Raw genomic sequence first — 20,346 nt, forward strand, 5'->3', positions numbered from 1 at the left:
GCCTTTCTCCAAAGGTCTCCGTGACAGTCATCGCTGCTAATGTTGCCGATAAGAAGCCGTAGTGCATGGAACCCCTGCCCTGTGCCAGGAACTCTCCCAAGTATTTACGTCACTTGTTCATCAAACCCACAGCAGCCCTATGGGGTCGCTCGTGTTGCAAATAAGCCGACAGAAGCACAGAGAGGGTAACCTGGAGCAAGTGCCAGAGCCCACAGTGCCAACCCAGAGCCCCAGCTGGGTGCCCCTGCAACGCTGTGGAGTTGGGAGTGGGGGCGGTGGTCACACGGGGGGCTCCTGCCCCCCTCCCCGCGCCGCCCTCCCCCCCCGCTCTGCCGTGGGTCCTTTCTGTGGTGGCCATTTTGTCAGACTCTGGATTCTTACATGACACGCGCAGGGGGCGATAAGGTAGCAGAGTGGAGGCCGGGGTTGTAACTCCCACGTAGCGGCTGAGGGAGGGCCCTGCAGAGTGGGGAGGCAAACGACCTGCCAGGTCACACGCAAATCAATAAATAGCAGAATTCGGCATCGACATCACCAGCCAGGGCTCAGGACTTCGGAGCCCTGATTACAAATGGGCGTTCCCTCCGGATCCTGCCCAGGGCACTTGGCTACAAACGCTTCTGGCTAACTTGTTGCTTAACCTCCCGCCTAACTCTGGAGACCTCCAGAGGAAGGAGGAGGGATCCGCTGCGCTTGGGTCTTTCCCTAACGCGAGGTCACGTGCTCCACTCGCCCCAGCGCCTCCGCGTCCTCGGGTCAGTCAGGTTGCTAGGCAACGGGTAAACGCCGCGGCCAGGAGCCGTTTGAGCGACGCTGGGGGCAGCCCTGCAGCTCGCGCGCTTCCCCAGCGGCCCGGCGGCAGGCCCGGCGGCAGCAGAGCCGACGGAGGTTAAGCGAGGGCGCTGGAGGACGTCAGAGGCTGAAGAGGAGAGCGGAGAGAGTGAAGGCGGGAGCCACTGAGGGTAATAATCACTCAGAGTGCAAGGAATTCCTGATGGGGGCATCCTCCGGGGGTAGCTCCTACAGGTGGCGGCAAACCTGTGTGCCGTGTGATCAGGACTAGCGCTCTTAGGGTGCCCGCCTCGTTGGTCCTCGATACCCTCGGCGCCCTCCTGTCACAGAGCCCTGCAAGTTATATAAACACCTTGCCTCCTGAACCCCTGCTCCCAGCCAGCGGTCCTGATCCCCATGATCTGTCCCCTGGAGGGGTCGGGAGACCGCCAAAGGGTTTTACGGCTGAACGCAGGGGGAACACAGCCTGCGCTGGGGTGGCGCGAGGGTGGGCGGCCAAGAGGAGAGCTTACTGGTGCGAGTGGAGGGCAGGGAACTTGCAGCGAGTGAGCACCGGCCCGGCGGCAGGTCCTGCAAATGCACCCTCTGTGTAGTCCTCGGGGCTAGTCGCCGCTGCAGAGCCGGAGTCCGGCGCCGGCTCTGTCTGGACTGAAGTGCTGTGACCTTGGACGAGGTACTCAATGTCTCCGGGCGTCGGTTTCTCCATCTGTAGAATGAGAGTTGTGGTAACTTTTCGGGGGACTGTGGGACGGGGGGGGGGGGCACACAGAGGGCCTGTGCACGCGTTCACGGGGCCTGGGGCCCATTTGTTAAAGAAGATTTTGTTTGTTTGTTTGTTTGTTTGTTTGTTCTTAGAGGGGAAGGAACCCACAACCTGAGCCCTCGGGGACTCGCGTCGGAGGCCCGCTGAGAGGTAGGAGGGGCCCGCACAAGGACAGCTCCGCTCCACCGTGTAGTGGACAGACCCGGTCAGGTGACCAGCAATTTAAGCCACTGAGGAGCATTCGGACCCCACAGAGTCTGTCGGCTGTGAGGGGGGTTAGTGGGATCAAGGGCCCTTTTGGGGTGAGCGGAGAACAAGTCGTAGGAAGCGTCCACTGCATGTCTAAGACTTCCAGTCGGCACCAGTAAGAAACACACTTCCTTGCACTGCACCCGAGCGCTTGCTGTTCACGCTTCTCCCAAGAGTGTCAGGTCTCCCAAGGACTGCGTGGCCCGGCCAAGGTCGAACAGCTGGTGAGCGTCAAGGCCAGAACCTGAAGTACGGATGGCCCAGTCTGCTTTCCAGTTCCCCAGCGTCTGTCATGACCGATAGTGCAGATCCGAGGGCTTCTCTAAGGCCTGACAATTCTGCCGGTTGAGGAAGTGGTCCCGCCTTCCCGGCTCCCATCCTGGGCGGAGCAGGGTGGGGTGGGAGGAGTTTCCAGGGGGTTCCCCGGAGGGTGGAGTCCTGTAACCTAGAACTGCGGAATGGTGAGTCTTTGGGCCATCCGGTGGTTGAGTGGGAGACTTTCTAGAAAGGCCCAAGGCTCTCAAACCTGTGTGCCGTGTGGTCGGGTCCAGTGCCTGGCAAGGAATGTAGCCCAGAAGAATCGCCATCAGGACTTCCGCCTGCTTTGCAACCGGCATGCTAGCTTAGTACAAACCGGGTTCCGTCGGGGTGAGCGCTTTGGAGCCGGGCAGACCAGCCCTGCCACTAGCTCTGGGATCCGGACACGGCCTCGGGGCATCTCTGAGATCGGATGCCTCCCGGGTGAGATGGAGATTTTGTGGTCCCCTCGGAGGGCCGTGGCAGGGGCTGAGCAAGGACGCGCCTAGCGCATCCTCATTACCCAGTGAATGATTTCTTAAAGATGCAGCTTCTGGACAAATCCCTGAGAAGCCCTCCCCTCAACCAGATAGGGAACCTGGAGTGAAGTTCCTCCCGGTAAAGCCCACGCGGGGGCCGGGGAGCAGCAGCAGAACGGGACCCCTCACTGCACACCGTCCCCCTGCCCCCGCAGTGGTCGTTACCATGGAGATCGTGTACGTGTACGTGAAGAAGCGAAGCGAGTTCGGCAAGCAATGCAACTTCACCGACCGCCTGGCGGAGCTGAACATCGACATCCCGCCCAACCCCGAGCTGGCCGAGCTGTACGTGGAGCGGAACCCCGTGGACACGGCCATCCAGTGCTCCACCAGCATGTCCGAGCACGAGGTGGGTCCCCGCACCCCGGCCTGGCCAGCGAGGGTGTGGTCTGGGTGACTTCCGCCCCCTGGAAGCCGGGTATGCAGTGAACCGCTGTGTATGCTGGAAGGGTGGGGGGCAGGAGCGCCCCACAGTGGCCAGGGGCCGACCCAGCCCCCGGCAGTCCCTGGGCCAGGCGGGTGGGCTGGTCAAGATGTTCTCTCCCCCAGGGCCTCTAGCCTCCCTTTTAAGGCTCTGGAGTCATTTTAGGCATTTGGTACAGGTGGAAGAGGTATTCTGAGTGGGTGGTGTTTTATTTTATATTATTTATTTATTTATTTTAGAGAGGGGGGGAAGGGAGAGAGAGAGACAGGGAGAGAAACATCGATAGAGAGAGAAGCATTGAGCGGTTGCCTCTCGTACACACCCCACCGGGGCACTAAACCCACAACCCAGGCACACCGAGAATTGAACCAGCGACCTTTTGCTTTGCGAGACAAGGCCCACCCCGCTGAGCCATGCCAGCCAGAGCATCAGGGCGCAGAGATTTGTATCCACAGGCGAGCCCAGCTGAGCCAGGCAAGGTTGCCGTAGAAAGTTCTGGTCAGAGGGGCCTCCTCCGGGACAGGAGAACTGGGTCACGTTGCTGATCGGTCTCCCAGCGAGCCCCCCGCCTGTCTGAACCAGGTGGCCAGCTCCCAATTATCGGGGGGAATGCCAGGAGGAAGCTAGACCGAAGGAGATAACCCATTTACCATGTCCCGAGTCAGCCGACTGAGAATCAGAGTTCTGCTTTGATCAAAACACACGGTGAACGGGGTAGACGGTCCCGATGAGTCCCAGCTCAACAGGGACAAACACAGCATGTCCTGGGGCTAATCGTGGTCACGGGGGCGGGGGGGGGCGGGCACCAGGGCAGTGTTGTCCGTGGCATAGAGGTGGCCACCACAAAGGCCACACCACGTTTAGGGTCTCCTGTCAGCATCTCTGCCCTGCGAGGACAGCTAGCGTTTGTGGGAGCGGGCCCCAAAAGGGACGGGAGAGGGGGTGTGGGGTCTCCTCGGGGGGTGACGAAAAAGCTCAGGAAGCAGAGAGTGGGGACAGTGGCGCCATGCTGTGGATGTGCCTGACACCACTGAACTGTACACCTCCAGTGTTTACAGCGGTGACATTTGCGTCGCATGTATGTTACCACAATGGTTACAGTGGGGGGAAATGGAAAGGAGGCAAACTGGTAAGTGTAGGGGTTAACAGTGCGCCTCTGCCCCCCGCCCCACCCCGCCCCGCCACAGAGAATGGGCAGAGCGAACCCAGGCTCTCAATGGTTCCTGCGTCTCAGTCCCGTGACCTCATAAACGGCGGGACGGAGAAGGATGTTGCCTTCTTCCTCCTCCGGGATCTCACAGAGCCTCACGGGGGTGGGGTTTGGATGAAGTCAGAAGTGGGTTTTCCGTGACCAGGGGCAACAGTGGCGAAGCTGCCGGCTCCACACAGCGGCACGTCCGTGGTTGCCCGTGAGCCCTGAGGACCAGCCACCCCCTCCCTGGTCCCTGAAAATCCTGTGGTTTTGGCCAAAGACACCCCACGGGCCCATCCCTGGGCGCTCGGGGCTCCGGACCCTGGGCTGCAGCCCTGGCTAAATGCTCACACCGGGGCGGGCGTGCTCCCCTGGGGCTCTCCGTTCAGGCCAACACAGAGCGAATCGAGATGGAGACCCGGGGTGTCAACCACATCGAGGGGGGCTGGCCCAAGGATGTGAACCCCCTGGAGCTGGAGCAGACGATCCGCTTCCGGAAGAAGGTGGAGAAAGACGAGAACTACATCAACGCCATCACGCAGCTGGGCTTGGTGAGGTTCCCTGCAGCTCCGGCGGTCAGAGCCACTGCCGTCCCTCTGCGTCCTCAACCACTTGTCCAGCCCTGATGCATCCTGTGCTCAGCCCTTGCGGCTGCTCGGGGGAACTACACAAGCTATGGTGGGGACCTTCCCGCTGGGAGCAGGCAGACAGTCCACCACAGCCGACCTGAGGGGAAGCTGGAGAGGTGCGGAGGCTGGACAGGCTTTAGAAGGAGTCTAGAAGTGGCCCCTTGGGGCAAAGAGAACCCCCAAGAATCCCACCCACCAGCTACCTACCAGTAGGGAACATTCATGCATTCAACACATCTGGTCCAAGCTTCTGGAGCCAGGCACAGCAAGAGAGTGCAGAAATCAAATTCACATGTATCCTGCTCCAAAGAGTTTATCATCTGCCAGAGGTCAAGGACAAACACAGGGAGAGCACCGCAGGATGTAGAAAGACACGCTGTAAAAGTCGGGATGACGGGCCATTTTGCCCCATAAGGAGAGAGAGTTGATTTCCCGCTGAAGGCATCAGGGAAGGCTTCCTGGAAGAGGTGGCACTTGAGCTTGGGCTTTTCCATGATGGGCATTTGGAATCATAGGGAGGGCTTTCTGGGTGAAGGAGCCAGAAGGTGGGTGCTCTGTATGGAGTCGCGAATACTTCTGTTTGGCCGGAGCCCTGTGTCTTCACCCTGTTGTCATTGTTGTCCCCAAGGAACCTTTTTAGATGGTCTTTTCCTAATGGCCTCCCCCCATGAAATTCCAATCTCCAAAGCCTTAAGTATTCCATGCATCTGTTCATGTACCGTGTGTATATCTGGGCTTTGGACATAAAAGGTAATATTGTTTTACCACTGAGAATCAGTTTTCACCCCACTGTGGGGGATACTGCCCCACTGAAAATGCATGGGCTGGCAGAGGGGGGGAGGACCCCCCTCTACCACTAAGAACCCCCAGTGTGTCCCCTCAGATCATGGAGCACTGCATCAAGCAGAACAACGCCATCGACATCTACCAGGAGTACTTCGATGACGAGGACTCCGTGGAAGTGACAGAAGAGGCCCCTTCAGCCAAAACCATCAACGTTTTCAGGTACTTCGAGAGCCAGGCCGGTGCCGGCCGACCCCCGTCCACTCTGCGGGTGGATGTCCCCGAACACGGCTCCTCTGTAAGCAAGCTGGAATTTAGTCTTTCGTTTCCACGTTTAGTATCAGCTTTTATTTATGGCTCATAGAATAGGTTTTCTGATTCAGGGAGTCTTGTAAACTTTGTTTTTAAAATACATTTCTCTGCCTGGCTGGCGCAGCTCAGTGGATTGAGCGCGGACTGCGGACCAAAGCATCGCAGGTTCAATTCCCAGTCAGGGCACATGCCTGGGTTGCAGGCCACAGCCCCCAGCAGCTGCACATTGATGTTTCTCTCTCTCTTTCTTTCACCCTCCCTTCCCTCTCTAAAAATAAATAAGTAAAATCTTAAATAAAATAAAATAAATTTCTCTGAGTGAATGCTTAAGCATGCTTAAATATGTTTGAATGTTTTAAAGAAAAGATTTAATCAGTGAGACACGTGGGGAGCCTTGCACGGCAGCTTCCTGCCCTTTGCTCTCCCCTAAAGGGATCCCCAGGAGATCAAGAGGTCGGCCACCCACCTGTCCTGGCACCCCGACGGCAGCAAGAAGTTGGCGGTGGCCTACTCTTGCTTGAATTTTCAACGGGCACCTGCAGGCATGAGCCACGATTCCTACATCTGGGACCTGGGTGAGAACCGGGGAGGCCGGGTGGCCAGGGGCGGCGGAGGGAGAGGGCGGGAGGAGCAGCGGGGGCTGGGGGGGGGGCCCAGGGGAGGGGCTGGGGGCCAGGAGGAAGCCTCTCACTCCCCTCCCCCCTGTGGAGGGCTCAGGCGCGGCCACGCAGTCCCATCAGGGAAGCGGGTAGCCCGATTCATCTCCAGCTCTGTACGCATGGCCAATAGGAGCAGCGTGTGCCCCCCTCCCCAGCCTACCCCCCCCCCAGAGCAGGGACCTTTGTTGACAGAGGGGCTCACTCCAAGGGCAGAGCCTGGTGATGGGGGGTGTCACGCTCTCCAATGTCCCTCACTGCTGTCACTGAGAAAGTGAACGCAAGCCGTTGTCAGTGGGGGTAGGCGCCGGGCACAGAACCGGACACTCTGCACTCAAGCAGCGGGGCAGGCCCACCATCACCCTCAGAACACAGCCCGGAGAACCTCGGGTCAGACCCCCGCTCCACACCGAACCTGGGGAGCGGACTTGAATTACGACGACCTGTGTGCGCACACGCACAATCACCCCTGTGACTCCCCAAAATGAAACCACGGGAAGGGCGCCCAGGGTCGGCTCTGGCCATGGGACCTGGGGGCGGGGGGCTGCCCAGAGGAAGGCTTCCAGGCTCTCCCCTCCCGCTGGGCCCCGTGCTTTCCTTGCCGGGCCTGGTGGGGCATCCTGGGACTCCTCCTCCTGCTTTTCAGAAAACCCCAACAGGCCTGAGATCGCCCTGAAGCCGACGTCTCCTGTCATCACCTTGGAGTACAACCCCAAAGATTCCCACGTGCTCCTGGGAGGCTGCTACAACGGGCAGATCGGTGAGAGGGGCCGGGGTTCTTGACCACAGATTACCGCGGTGAAGCTCTGAGTCAAGCCGAACAGACAGCCTTGCAGTGGGGTCTTGTGGGGGCGGGGGAGGGGGGGCACCAGGCAGGTCAGAGAACCACACAGTGTTCCGGACCGGACACCTGAGCGCACGCCAGTCCCACAGCGCCCCCTCCTGGCTGCGGGGCTGCGGTTGCCGCCGGAAAGCAGGGCGTCCTTTTCCAAGGCGCCCACGCCACGGAGAGCGTGGGGTCCTAAGTAGGGCAAGTCAGAATGCAACAACACTCCCTGTTCTCACCACGAGTCAGCTGGGGTCCTGGAAGCAGCCCTTTCTGCATTCCTGCGAGCCTCTGTCGAATGTCCTGGGTTGTGAAAAAGTCGACTGGGACAGTTTTCACTCGTTTTTCTCGTTGCTTCTGTGGAGGAGAAGGCTGTCAGCGGGGCTCACTCTGTCGTTGCTGCTCGCGCACCCAGGAACCCGGGCCTTTGGATTGTTAGTGAGATGAGAAGAGACCCGCCCACGTGGGCCCTGAACACCCGCCTGCCCTCCCCCGCTGGCCCCGGAGCAGCCAAACCCTCGTCCCACCCCCGTCTGCACCCCAAGCCAGACTCAGTGGGTGTGAAAGGGGCTCCCCACCCTCCTGCCTGCACAGGCTCTTGGCTTCCCCTTCTTCCTTGGCGGGGGGTAGGAGCCAGATCGGCGGGGTCCCCTCTTCTCAGAAACAGTGTGTGGCCAGGCTGCCTCCCGGCCCGCCGACACCTCCGAGCTCCCTCTCAGACCTGCCGTCGCCGTGCTGGGGAGGCTGCCAGGTTAGGGGACAGACGCAACCCTCCCTGCCACGTCCGTCCCCCCGGGTGCAGGGGCTCGGAGAGCCAGTGCTGCCATCTTGTATTCCGGAGCCCCGCCTCACTCATTTACCGCCCTCTTGGTGGCTGTCTCGCCCGCCCCAGCCAGCCCCAGCTGCCCCGGCTCCGCTGCCTGTAAGGACCACCCAAGCGAGTCCCACCCTCGGGCTCTCCTTTGCCCCAGCAGAGCAGGCTCAACGGAGAAAACCCCTTTGCAGGCCAGGCAGGTGCAGGGAAAACGCTCTAGGCTTAGATTCCGTAAATCAACACTTAAGGGTCAGGTACTCTCGTTGCTTGTTCTACAAAGTCGGCTTTCCTAGACACAGCTCTGAGCAACGGGGTGGGTCCTCACCGTTCTCTCGTGGGACAATGAAAACAGAATCTATTAGGACGAAAAGCAGCTAAGGTTCGGTGTTCCTCGGTAAAGCGGGAGAGAGAGAGCAGTAATAACCGGCCGGAGTACAGGGCGAAGCTGCTTCCATGAGTTTTGTTTTCCCTCCGGAGGCAGCAGAGGCCCAGAGGATAAAGGGAATGAGTTCATGTAACAGGAGAGCTTCACCCAAAGGCGCCTTTACTTTCAGGAGCTCCTCCCCATGATGGAGACGCTCCTCTCTCCCTGCCTGGCTCCCTCCATCCCAGGCTCTTCTTCCTCAGTCTTAGTTTCCTCTCACCTCCTCCAGGAAGCCTTCCTTGACCACCCCCCCACCGTGTCCCCCATCAGAGAAATTGCAGCATGGACTGTATTTGCAGGTCCCCTTCCTGCCTCCCAGGGGCCGTGCCTGTCCTATGCCCAGTGGCTTTCCCAGGGCCCAGGGTGGCCCTCAACACGTGGCAGGGGCTCAGCAGAATGAATGAAGCGTGCACGCTGGCAGCCTTTCCACAAAGGTCGTTTGGGGGCTTCAGGGGCTGGCAGGAAACTCAGGCCGGTTTGAACCCAGCCCTGATTCTAAACACCCCCACATCTGCCCAGCCACGAGCAGCAGCTCCCCTCTGTGCCCTTCTCCCTGCGCCAGGTAAGGAAGCCTGTGGCCCCATTCACCCGCCCCCCATTTCCCTCCCCACCAGCCTGCTGGGACACCCGGAAGGGCGGCATGGTGGCGGAGCTGTCCACCATTGAGTTCAGCCACCGGGACCCCGTGTACGGCACCATCTGGCTGCAGTCGAAGACGGGCACAGAGTGCTTCTCGGCATCGACCGACGGACAGGCATGGAGGGGGCGGGTTCCCACAGGCCAGGCGCTGTAGGGGTGAGGGGTGTGGGGAGCGGTAACAGTTACCCGGCTCCCCGCTGGGGTCGCCAGGGAATGTTTTCTTCTGCATCTAATGGAACAATAGGCCACACATGCACAGGGGATGGAATGCAACAGGTGCAAAGGGGCAGACAAGCCTCCCAGGGACCCTCCCAGCAGGCCCCGCGCCCCTCGCCTCCCCCCTGCCCCTCCCCCCGCCCCTGCAGCATCTTCATCAGCCTGCACGGATAGTCTGTGTGCAGAAGCAAACACACCTGTCATCTTCCCCCGCTTTTTGCACACCTTATGTGTGGATCTGCCCTTGATGTTTTCCATGTAAGGGAACTTGGAGAGGATTGCATATTTCGTAAAGCACTGCGCTGCGCCTGTCAAGGACCTCCCTGGGTGTGGCGTCATTTCTTTGAGTGCATTGCAATACTTTGTTGCTACCAAACCACATACGCAGCAAAGAGCGCGATGCGGAGGTGCATCAACAACACACGTACACACGTTCCTGCAGTGGGGTTTCTGGGTCACAGTGCAGGTGCATTTATAACATTGCTACCTTGTGGGGAGCCTCTGAGAGAAGAGACGCTGGGGCCCACACCTGGTGACCTGCCTCCGCAGGTCTGGGGCCAGGCCCCAGCATGTGGATTTTATGACGCCTGCCCATGACTCTGATGACCAGACAGGTTTGGGACTGTGGACCAGAGAAGCCACTCCCCAAACATGTCTGTCCCTGTGGCAGCCTCTGTCACGCACCCTGAGGACCACAGAGTCGGACGCCAGGGATTTGGGGGAGGTGAGGGAGACATAACAAGCCAGGAGAATCGCAGGGCCTCAGGTCTCAAAGCTGCCCCCCCCGCCCCACCCCGGCCCCAATCAGGTCATGTGGTGGGACATCCGGAAGCTGAGCGAGCCCACCGAGGTGGTGATCATGGACATCACGAAAAAGGAGCAGATCGAAAACGCGCTGGGGGCCATCTCCCTGGAGTTCGAGGCTACTTTGGTGAGTGTCCCTTCCTCTCTCTTCCCCCGCTTCTGTCGCCTGTCGCCGGGGCTGCTGGAGCCGAGCGGGCTGTGGCTGCTGCAGCAGACGCTTGCGGACTTCAAGCTGCTGCGTACCTTGCGCCCAGGGCAGCGCCTCAGATGCAGCATCTTCCTAGACCTGGGGTGGGGTCTCTACAATGACTTGCCAGCAGGGGGCAGCAGAGCTTCTTGCGGGAAGGAAGCCATCCTCAATCCCAAGAAGTCCCTGGCTGGGGGCTGGGCTGGACCAGCTTTCAGGCAGGACCACATTCCAGAAAAGCCCCTTCTACGTAAGAGGACCGCCCTGGACCAATATCAGGAGGCTGGGCGCCGTCTCGGCCTTGCGTGGGACCCTGGACTGCTCAGTTCTCTTCCTGGAGGGGCGTGCTTGACAACCCCACAGCACAGGCATGATCACGGAATTCAGGGGCTGGGATTCCCACTGTCAAGACCACAGGTGAACAGTCATGTGAATGTGTCCGAAGAGGGAAGCGTCTAGAAGCAGCAAATGGAGACTCCCTCCAAGGGGGGGGGGGTGCAGGTGGGAAACCAGCTTTCTCTGATGGCTCTTGGCTTGGGCTGTTTCCTGTTTGTGTCCCAGTGAAGCCCTATTCTGGCTGCCCCCTGGGATTGTCACTGGTTTGCTTTTGGCCCCCGTGATGGCATTTCTCGGCCCTTGAGAAGTGGAGGCGCTCCGGCCTCCCCCTTGCCCCGGGAGCCCTCCCCCCAAGGCTGGTGGATGCATGCCGGTGGGGTGAGGTGAAAGACGGCTTAACCCGCCCCCCAGCCCCGGGCAAGGGGGGCCGAGGTAGGGGGGACTCAGAAACCCATTCTGTCCTGGAACCAGGCATTTCTGGGTCACGAGCTAGATGTAACGATGACGCCGCCACTAGTCCCCGCGCGCCCCCGTGCCTTCCACCGATGGCACACTGAGCCGGACACTTGTGCTGCCTCGTGGGATGAGCTGGTCGAATTGCCGGTGCCCGGGGTGGGAGGTGAAGTTGTGATCCCCAGTTTACTCAGAGAAGCAGCGAGTCTTCGGGAGGTTAAGCATGTGCTGTAGACCATGAAGCTGGGCCGCCCCCCGGGGGGCTCCGACCCCAAGGCCCAGCCCCCACCGCGACCCCGCTGCGTCAGAAGCTGGAGGTGCAACGGGCCACCCCCATAGAGGGGACCTCATCTCCCTTCCTCGCCTGCAGGCACCTGCTGTAGCCTTTATCACTCACTTCTCAGGGCCTCTCAGGCTGCCTCTCTTCCTTTTCCTTTGACCCACACTCCCAGCCCGAGGCTGTTATTTTTTTTACATTGTCGTCAACAACGCCCAACCTCAAGTTTAGCATCGCAGCCCTTGGCAAGTGCACGATTCAGCCGCGGGAAGCACATCCGCGCCGGGATGCACGGGTCTCCAGCTCTTCTCCATCCCGCAGACCGAAACTCTGTGCTGACTGCACTTGTGAAACAGCCACTCCCCGAGTCCCCTCCCCCGCCCCTCGGCTTCCTGTGTCTGCGAATGCCATGCCTCCAGGCACCTCTTTAAGTGGACTCAGCTGGGTATCCGCCCTTTTGTGACTGGCTTATTTCACTCGGCATAACATAACCATAACATAACGTCCTCGCGGTTCATCCACACCGTCGCAGGTGCCGGGGTGTCCTTCCTCTTTAAGGCCGAATAATGCTCTATTGCACAGATGGGACACACTTGGTTTCGAGTTCATAGTGCTGCCGTGAACTCGGTGCACAGCACAGCAGCCCAGGTCTTCAGGGAGCAGCGGGGGGTGGGGGAGCTCTTCCAGACCCGGGTTTTCCGTTATTCGTTCCGTCCATCACCCTGCCTGTAAACGGGTGTTCAGGATCTTTGCGACAGATGCCTCGTGGACACGGTGGTGCGGCGTGGAGAGGGGGCTGGGTATGAGTCTCCAGAGCTGGAAGAGTCAGGGTGGGGCTTCCTTAAGCACAGGGGCCCTTGAGCAGGCTCTCAAGAAAGGTGGGGTCTGATGAGGGCTGGGAAGCGGGGGCAGTCCCCGAGGCGCGGGTGGAACACAGCCTGAGCAGAGGCCGGAGCCGCAGATGCACCCCAGAACCTGCGGGCCGTGCCAGCGAGGCCTGAGCTGGTGTCCCACGGAGTGTGCACCCCTGCCCCGCCCCTCCGCAGCCAACCAAGTTCATGGTGGGCACCGAGCAGGGCGTCGTCATCTCCTGCAACCGCAAGGCCAAGACCTCGGCCGAGAAGATCGTGTGCACCTTCTCCGGCCACCACGGCCCCATCTACGCCCTCCAGAGGAACCCGTTCTACCCGAAGAACTTCCTGACCGTCGGCGACTGGACCGCCCGCATCTGGTCCGAGGACAGCCGCGAGTCGTCCATCATGTGGACCAAGTGAGGGGGCGGTGTGGAGGCGGGAGAGGGATGCGGCCGGGCGGAGGGGGCAGAGGGGGCAGCCCAGCCCAGGAGGGACCTGAACGTTTGCGTGCCCACCCATGAAAGGGAGGAAACTCCCTTCCGCAAACACCCCTCTGCAAACACCCGGGCTCGTGCTGGGAAGTGGCTTCATTCAGGCACTTTGCAAAGGGGCGGGCTGCCAACTGCCTGGGTCAGCGATGACGACAGCCACGATTCATTTCCGTAGCCCCCAGGACAACACTGGGAGTAGGGGCCCTTTGCACTCCGGTCACCTCATCGTTTGCATAAGGGGGCCGAGCTACCTACCGGGAAGCAAAGCCACTTGCTCCTGGTCTCCCGGTGGGTGACCACAGTTTGCTTACCCATTTATGTGTCGCCCGGCGGACACCCGGGGTGTTGCACCTCTGCGTGGCGGTGACAGAAGATGCTCTGAACTCGGTGCGCGGGGTAGCCCAGTCTTGCAGCGAGGGGGGTGGGGGATGGTCGCTTCCAGACTCGGGTTCTGCATTATTTCTTCAGTCGTTTCCTTTATCTGCCACCAGACATCCAGGGTCTTTATGGCAAAATGCCCCGTGCACACACTTTCTTGAGGGGCCCCCACGCTGGTTTCCACGGTGGCTGCACCAGTCTGCACGCCGCACCCCCCCAACGGTGAAGGAGGGTGCCCTTTTCTCCACATCCTCGCCAGCACGTGCTACCTCTTGCCTCTCTAATAATAGCCGTTATAGCCAGCAAGGTGCAGTCTCACCGTGGTGTTGATTTGCATCTTCCTGATGGTCAGTGGTGCTGAGCCCCTTTGCACGTGACCACTGGCCATTCCTGTGGCTTTTTTGGGAGGGACGTCTGTTCAGGTCCTTGGCCCACGTTTCAACTGGGCTCTTTCATTTCTATTGAGTGGTATGAGTTCCTTGTAGATTTTAGGTAGTGACCCCTTATCAGATACATGGTGTGCAGATATGTCCTCCCCTTCCGGAGGCTGCCCTTTCGTTTTGTTGGCCGTTTCCCTGGCTGGGCAGGAGCTCTCAGCTCCACGTGCTCCGGCTCGCTTCTCTCTGCTTCCGCTGCCCGCACTTCTGGCGTCGTGTCCCGAGGGTCGCTGCCCAGACCAGTGCCGAGGGGTCTCTTCCCTGGGTTTTCTCTCCTGGGAGCTCTGCGGTTTCGGGCGGTGCCCCTAAGTCTTTACTCGGTTCCGCGTCGGCCTGTGTGCACGCTGTAAGATGAGGGTCCGGGGCCCTCCTTCGCTGGAGGAACCGTGTCAAATGGAGATCGCACCTCGTGGGAGGTGTGGCCCGCTCCTGGGCCCAGGGTCAGGGACTCGTCCGGGCCCCTCCTGCCTCCAGTGAGTCCCAGGACGCAGCTGCAGCGACGAGTGCCTGTTCCCCGGGATTGGCTGTGGAGAAGGGCCGGTGGCCGGCCGGAGGGAAGGGCGGAGCCCTTTGCAGAGCAGCCCGTGGGCTGTGGGCGGGCAAAGCCAGACACGAGGAAGGACTTCCTGGCCAACACGGGGAGGGGCTGGGTGAGCAGAGCCGTGGCACAGCAGCCTCCCTGCCCCTCCTGGCCCCAGTGCACCCTGACCGGCGGCACTGCCCCCCCGCCCCCCGCCAGGTACCACATGGCATACCTCACCGACGGCGCCTGGAGCCCGGTGAGGCCGGCGGTTTTCTTCACCACCAAGATGGACGGGACCCTGGACATCTGGGACTTCGTGTTCAAACAGTGTGACCCCGCCCTCAGCCTGAAGGTCATGCTCCCCCCCTCCCCTTGCATGCAGGTCCTCAGGCCCTGGCAGCATGGGTGGCTGCGAGGCTGAAGTGGGGGGGGATGAGGGCGTGGGGGGAAGGGTGGAAGATGAGGCCGGGGCGAGGGGTCAAAGGCTCTGACAGCCGGCCTCAGAGTGTGAGCCTCGTCCTGCAGGTCTGGGGGTCACTGCGGGTGTTTGAGCGGGGCCGGCTGGCCGGCCCTCCCTCCCCGGGAGCCAGGCGGTCACCGGCCAGACACAGGCCCGCGTGGCCCCTGCCGCCCTCTGAGTGCGGTCGCCCGGCCCCCCCAGCAGGTGTGCGACGAGGCCCTCTTCTGCCTGCGGGTGCAGGACAACGGGTGCTTCGTGGCCTGTGGCTCCCAGCTGGGCACCACCACGCTGCTGGAGGTCTCGAGCGGGCTCTGCACGCTGCAGAGGAACGAGAAGAACGTCGCCTCTTCGGTGAGTGCCTGGCGCCGGGGGGCCCTGTGCCTGCAGGGCGGGCCGCTCCCCCTCACCTCCCGGGTGGACGCTCTAGGGGGAAGCGGGGGACAGCGTGGCATCCTGAAATGAGCGCTGTAAATGGGTCCGGGGCAGGGAGGGGATGTCGGTCTGAATCCTCCCCGGCGTGGTCACTAAGGAGCGAGGTGACCTTGGGCACGTCACCTCACCTCCTCGGGCTTTAGCGCGTCCTGTCCATCAAAGCGGTTTGACTAGCTCGGTGTGTCCAGCAAGGTACAGGGTCCGGCCCAAATAACGCCCCTTTTTTTTTATTACAAAACCATAAGCATGTGATTGTGTAACACGACCGTGTCACACTCAAGCACACCCCGTGGCGTGTCAGGTGCACGATGTTCAAGGGGCTGTCCCTCTCGTGCGAGATGCTCGCGTCCCCTCCCCACCGAGCTCACGCAGGCCTGCCTTCTGCCGGACGCTGTGCATTTTTCGCAGCAGAACCCAGTGAATGAAGGCTGAGGAGAAGGCCAGTGGAGGGGACAGGTGGCAGGGACAGCCCCGGGGATGGGGCCCAGGGGGCTGAGACCCATCACTACACCTCGCCCTGGCAGGGAGCCCTGGCCGCCCCCCCCCATGGGCCTCTCTGACCCTGTGCGCCCCAGATATTCGAGCGGGAGACGCGGCGGGAGAAGATCCTGGAGGCGAGGCACCGAGAGATGCGGCTGAAGGAGAAAGGCAAGTCAGACGTCAAGGAGGAGGAGGTGAGGGAGGAGGAGACCGCCGTGGACCTGGAGGAGCTGGTCGGCAAGGCCGAGGAGGAGTTCTTCGACATCATCCTGTCCGAGCTGAAGAAGAAGGAGGCGGAAGCCCTGCGGAAGTCCAAGCTCGTAAGGGCCTCGGGCGGGGCCCGTGGGGGCGGGTAGGGGGCCTGGCGCCGCGTTCTGCCTGTTTGCTGATCTGCTGGGCGACCTCAAGCACGTAACCTTGTCAGATGAACCTTAACGTGTCCCTCTGGCCCAGGGGAGGCCAGTGTTACTGCTTCCTCCAGAAGAACCCTACACCTCCAGACGGACGCCGGCTCCGGGAGGGCAGGAGCTGAGCTCCGTGCTTGCAGAACTCTCCTCTCCACTCGACCCCACTCCCCCACCCCCGCCCCCGACTGTGGGTGTCTGGCATGTGCGCAGGATCCGCCCAGTGAGGGTGGGGACTAAGGAAGGTGTCCAATGAGAGGGAGCCTTGAGGCCCGGGGAGGCGGGGCTCTGACAGGGAGGCAGGGCTGTGATCTGTGGTGTGGAGGACGTTCTGGTGTCAGGGGTGTGGCCGCGCCGAGCTCGGCGCCTGTGGCCCGGCTCTGGAGCACTGCCAGCCTGTAACCACCGCACCGGCCGCTTCACCTCCTGGTCCCTCATTTCCGTTCGGCATCCGAGGAGATGAGCTAGAAAGGTGGTGTCGGGTCACCTTCGGCACCAAGGGACAGAGGAAGGGAAGGACACGGTCATTCTGGGCCATGGCCTGGAGAGACCCACAGACAGGGCGCCAAGATGGGCAAGTGCGCAGCGCGCAAGGGAGAGAACTCGGGAGCGCGCGTCTGGGTCTGCCCTTGTGCGCAAGACCACGTGCGTCGTTGGGGGCGTGGCCTAGTGCGGCGTGAAAACAGATGACCCCTTGTTCAAAAAGTCTTGAGAATGGCAAGACAATGACAGATGAGCTGGAAAGCAAGCGTGGGGCCTCGTGGGGCCGCACAGGTCGCCCCCCAGGGTGCCGGTCCTGCTCACGACTGCTGTGTCGCGAGTCCTCGGACACAGACGCAGTGGCGCGGGCCGCGGCGGCTGGGCAAGCACAGGGAGCGGAAACTGGCTCCTCCTCCAACCTCTTCTCTGTCTCTTCTCCCTCCCCCTTGGTCTAGGCACAGGCTGCGAGCTCACAGGTGCATTTGCTTCTGGAGTCCTGGGGTGTGAGCTGCTGTGTTCTCACACTCTCTGTGCGGCAGGGGTGGGGCGAGACGCTCCCTCCACGTGGGGCAGGGGTGAGACTGGACCGTAGCTCTGGGCTCCCCACCACCCCCCACCCTGCCCTGGGCTGTCCGGCCCTCCAGAAGGCGAGAGTGACACTGGCCACCTCCCACGGTGCAGCGTGGCTCACAGACACGGTTCTTGGGCTGGAGGTCCCAAAAGGTGCCCCTGACAGGAAGGGTTCAGGTTCACCGAACTCGTGGTCTCTGAACTTGGCCAGCACTTTGGGAGTCAGAGCTTAGACTTAGAAAGCACTGCGGGGTCCGTAGCTCGCTTCCCGCCCCAGCCACAGCCCCGAGAGGTGTGCAGGTGAGGGGACCCAGGAGGCTCAGGAGGGGCAGGCCGAGGTCACCCAGGCTGCAAACGGTGGAAGCAGGACTTGTACCTGGGTGCCCGCTGTCCCCGCCATGCACGCCCGCTGGCTCTGCGCGTGCACCAGGCCCTCGTGGCCGCAGCGCCAGCACCCAGGCCTCGGCCCATTGGCTGCTTTTGGCCTCGGGGCTTAACTGCCGGGGCGCAGGGGAGGCCTGCCCCCACACGTGATTCTGCTCTGTCTCCCCCTCTCTCTGGCAGCAACAACCAAGTCTGAAGCCTGAGGAGGAGGCAGAGGGAGAGGAGGAGACGGAGGCACAGGACCCAGTGGAGGGAGAGGACCAGGCGGAGGAGGAAGGGGGCTCTGAGGAGACTCCAGCCTGAAGAGTCAGCCCTGCGGGCGGCGCCCCCACGTGGGAGCCTCCGTCTCCCGCCTCCTGGCACCGCCCTGGTTTTATAAGTGGGGGTGCTGAGCGCCTTCCTTAAAGTGTCCCTGGGGGAGGGCCGGGGGGGCGAGAGGGCCCTGGCCCAGCCACCACGCTCACCCCACGAATGGCTGGTCCCCACGGACTCGCTGAGCCCGGTCCCCAGCGACCCCTTGGAGGGCCCGGGGCAGAGCTCGTCCCTGAGATGGGTGCCCCTGTCTCAGCCACCGCGCAGCTCCACCCCGGTGTCCCCAGCCTCTCAGCCTGGCCCCCCACGTCCCCTTCAGCTTCTCAAGGGCCATCCTGGTCGTCGTTTCCCTCCACGAGCTTGCACGGCCTCCCCTGGGCGGGCCGCAGCCACGCAGAGCCTCGGACGGACCTGGGGTGGGGGATGGCTCTCCTTCTCCTGACCCTCCCCGTCCACGTGCGCCCCGGGAACAGGAAGTCTGTCCACCCTGAGATGTCCGTCCAAGCAACGCCCCTGGCCTCTTCCCCTCCAAGAGGGTCCGACAGGTCCGTGGACCCGGCCCAGTTCCCCTGCTCTGCAAGCTCCCTGCCGTCTTCATTCTCGTCAATTAAATCAGTGCTGACGATGCTTGCGATGCGTCCCGCTGGAAGGCGTGCGCTCTGATCATCCTCACCCTCCCCTGCAGAGGGAGGACCGGGTTCTAGGAGGCCTGTGGGGACCTGCCCGGGGCCCAGAGGCAGTGGGGGGCCTCACTCCCAGCCCCGCACATCAGCCCCCTGTCAGCCAGGCTCTGGGTGGGGCCTGCGGAGCCCCGGTGGGCGGCCCTGACCCTGCGGCACCACAGAGCTTTCGGTGACCATTGCCAGAAGTGTCACGGGCAAGAGGGCACTCAGAGCCAGCCGTGTCCCAAGAAAAGTCCCCGCCCGCCATTCATTCTGTGGGTGCTGGGTGCTCCTGACCCGGCAGGGACCCTAAGCACCCTTGTTAAAATGCCTGTGCCGGAATCTTATTGGGGGGAGGCTGGGGGCCAGCTGCTCTGCTCTTGTGCCCAGAGGTGGGGGGAAAGTTTGTGTGTCTGCTGTGGCTAGACCTTGAGAAAATAATCTCGGTGAGTCACATTTATTGGGCACTCGAGCTTCAAAACAGCCCCGGAAGGGGTGTTCTCACCACGTGTCCCCCCTGAGTCACAGATGTGCCCCGTGAGACGCAGAGACAGGGTGCAGGCGGCAGGACCGGACTTCGGCCCTCAGTCCCGGCCACACCCACGCCCAGGTCCTCCGGGGACAGGCTTCCAGGCAGAGGGTGGCCACGAACCCGTGTCCCTCCCTGGACGGTCTCCTGTGATGGGCCGGCCCCTCACAGTGCCAGGACGCAGGGAGCCCCAGGGCGTCCGTAGAGCAGTGGTTTCAACTGGGTGTGGCGGGGGGGTGCCCCCGGCGGGACACTGGCAACCTCTGAGCTCAGGATGGACGTGCCTGGTGGTGAGGAAGACACTGGCACTGACCGGTGCGTAGAGGTCGGGGTGCTGCTAGGCGTCCGCGGTGCCCAGGACAGGCCCCAGACAGAGAATGGTCTGCCCTGAAGGTCAGTGCAGTCCAAGCATAAGCGTAGAACCCTGGCTTAGGGAGAAAAGTCTATCCAGATGGAGCGTGCCGGGAGGAAGGCCCAGCTCCCCGCTGGCCCAGGCGGACGAGCTCCAAAGGAGAACGGCCTTTTCCTGCGGTAGAATTTCGGCTCTTGCTTGTGCTGGGAAAGGTGGGTCGTCTCCTGGGGCCGGAAAACCGTTCGCTGTGGATACGGAGAGCGACACTGTGCCGTGAGGGCCTTGGAGGAGTGGGTGTGGGGGGAGGAGAGGGGGCCCCACAGGTGGCGCTGGGCACGGGGGTGTGCGAGCTCTGGGAGGTGCCCAGTGGGCTCTGGGAGGGCAGTGCCCGCCGCCGCCCGTCCTCGTCGCCAGCCTCGCCCAGAACCTGTGGCTGCGTTTCTCCCCGGGGAGTAAAGCAGAGGCACGGTGCCTCACCCGAGAACCAGAGGCTGCCAGGAAACCCACCACCTCCGTGGGCGTGGAATGTGGACTGTGGAATGCGGACGGCGGCCTGGGTGCGGGGACATATCTGAGCGGGGTCAGGGAGTGGCAGAAGCAGTGGCCGGGCCCGAGAGTCCACAACACAGTCAGGTCCCTTCTGTCCACACATGTGTGTGTGTGTGTGGGGGGGGGGGCGTGTTCCTCCTCCCGGACCTGCTCTGCTCAGCTGACCTGGTAACTAGGCCACATAACTGATGGCGCCTCAATCTGCAGGCAGGCCATCGCTGGGGGCTACGGCAGGGTCGCTGTCCCACTCTCCCTTCTGGGCGATGGCTGGCTGCTATGGGCCCCAGGGCAGGACCCTGCAGAGGGACCCCCTGGCCCTCTGTTGGAAGCAAAATAAAAGTGTCCCTGGGGTCCAGAAGCCTCTGGGGTGACAGTGACCCAGGGGGAAGAAAAGGCAACCCACAGGGTCAGATGGGCACCCCTCGTGGCTCTCTCCT

The 20,346-nt window shown here is 61.9% G+C and overlaps 1 protein-coding gene across 1 annotated transcript; it reads left to right on the top strand.

The window, feature by feature from the left end:
• Positions 1 to 855: 855 nt before the first annotated feature.
• On the top strand, positions 856 to 17,817 carry DNAI2 (dynein axonemal intermediate chain 2). Its single transcript, XM_045837164.1, has 14 exons — positions 856 to 962; positions 1,648 to 1,705; positions 2,796 to 2,989; positions 4,646 to 4,807; positions 5,769 to 5,890; positions 6,413 to 6,555; positions 7,283 to 7,396; positions 9,315 to 9,454; positions 10,364 to 10,486; positions 12,659 to 12,882; positions 14,512 to 14,647; positions 14,960 to 15,106; positions 15,763 to 15,987; positions 17,686 to 17,817. Exons 3-14 carry the CDS (start codon positions 2,807 to 2,809, stop codon positions 17,806 to 17,808), a joined length of 1,842 nt encoding a protein of 613 aa, XP_045693120.1. The 5' UTR covers positions 856 to 962; positions 1,648 to 1,705; positions 2,796 to 2,806; the 3' UTR covers positions 17,809 to 17,817.
• Positions 17,818 to 20,346: the final 2,529 nt, after the last annotated feature.

Source organism: Phyllostomus hastatus, unplaced genomic scaffold (genome assembly GCF_019186645.2).
Source record: "Phyllostomus hastatus isolate PE091 unplaced genomic scaffold, TTU_PhHast_1.1 phas_contig_210, whole genome shotgun sequence".
NCBI classification, from domain to species: Eukaryota; Metazoa; Chordata; class Mammalia; order Chiroptera; family Phyllostomidae; genus Phyllostomus; species Phyllostomus hastatus.

What these genes read in the sequence shown, in the direction of transcription:
- DNAI2 (XM_045837164.1), top strand. Translation starts at nt 2,807, where the DNA reads ATGGAGATCGTGTACGTGTACGTGAAGAAGCGAAGCGAGTTCGGCAAG. An exon ending in CGGCATCGACCGACGGACAG is followed by an intron (nt 9,455 to 10,363) that starts GCATGGAGGGGG and finishes GGCCCCAATCAG; the next exon opens with GTCATGTGGTGGGACATCCG. An exon ending in AGAAGAACGTCGCCTCTTCG is followed by an intron (nt 15,107 to 15,762) that starts GTGAGTGCCTGG and finishes TGTGCGCCCCAG; the next exon opens with ATATTCGAGCGGGAGACGCG.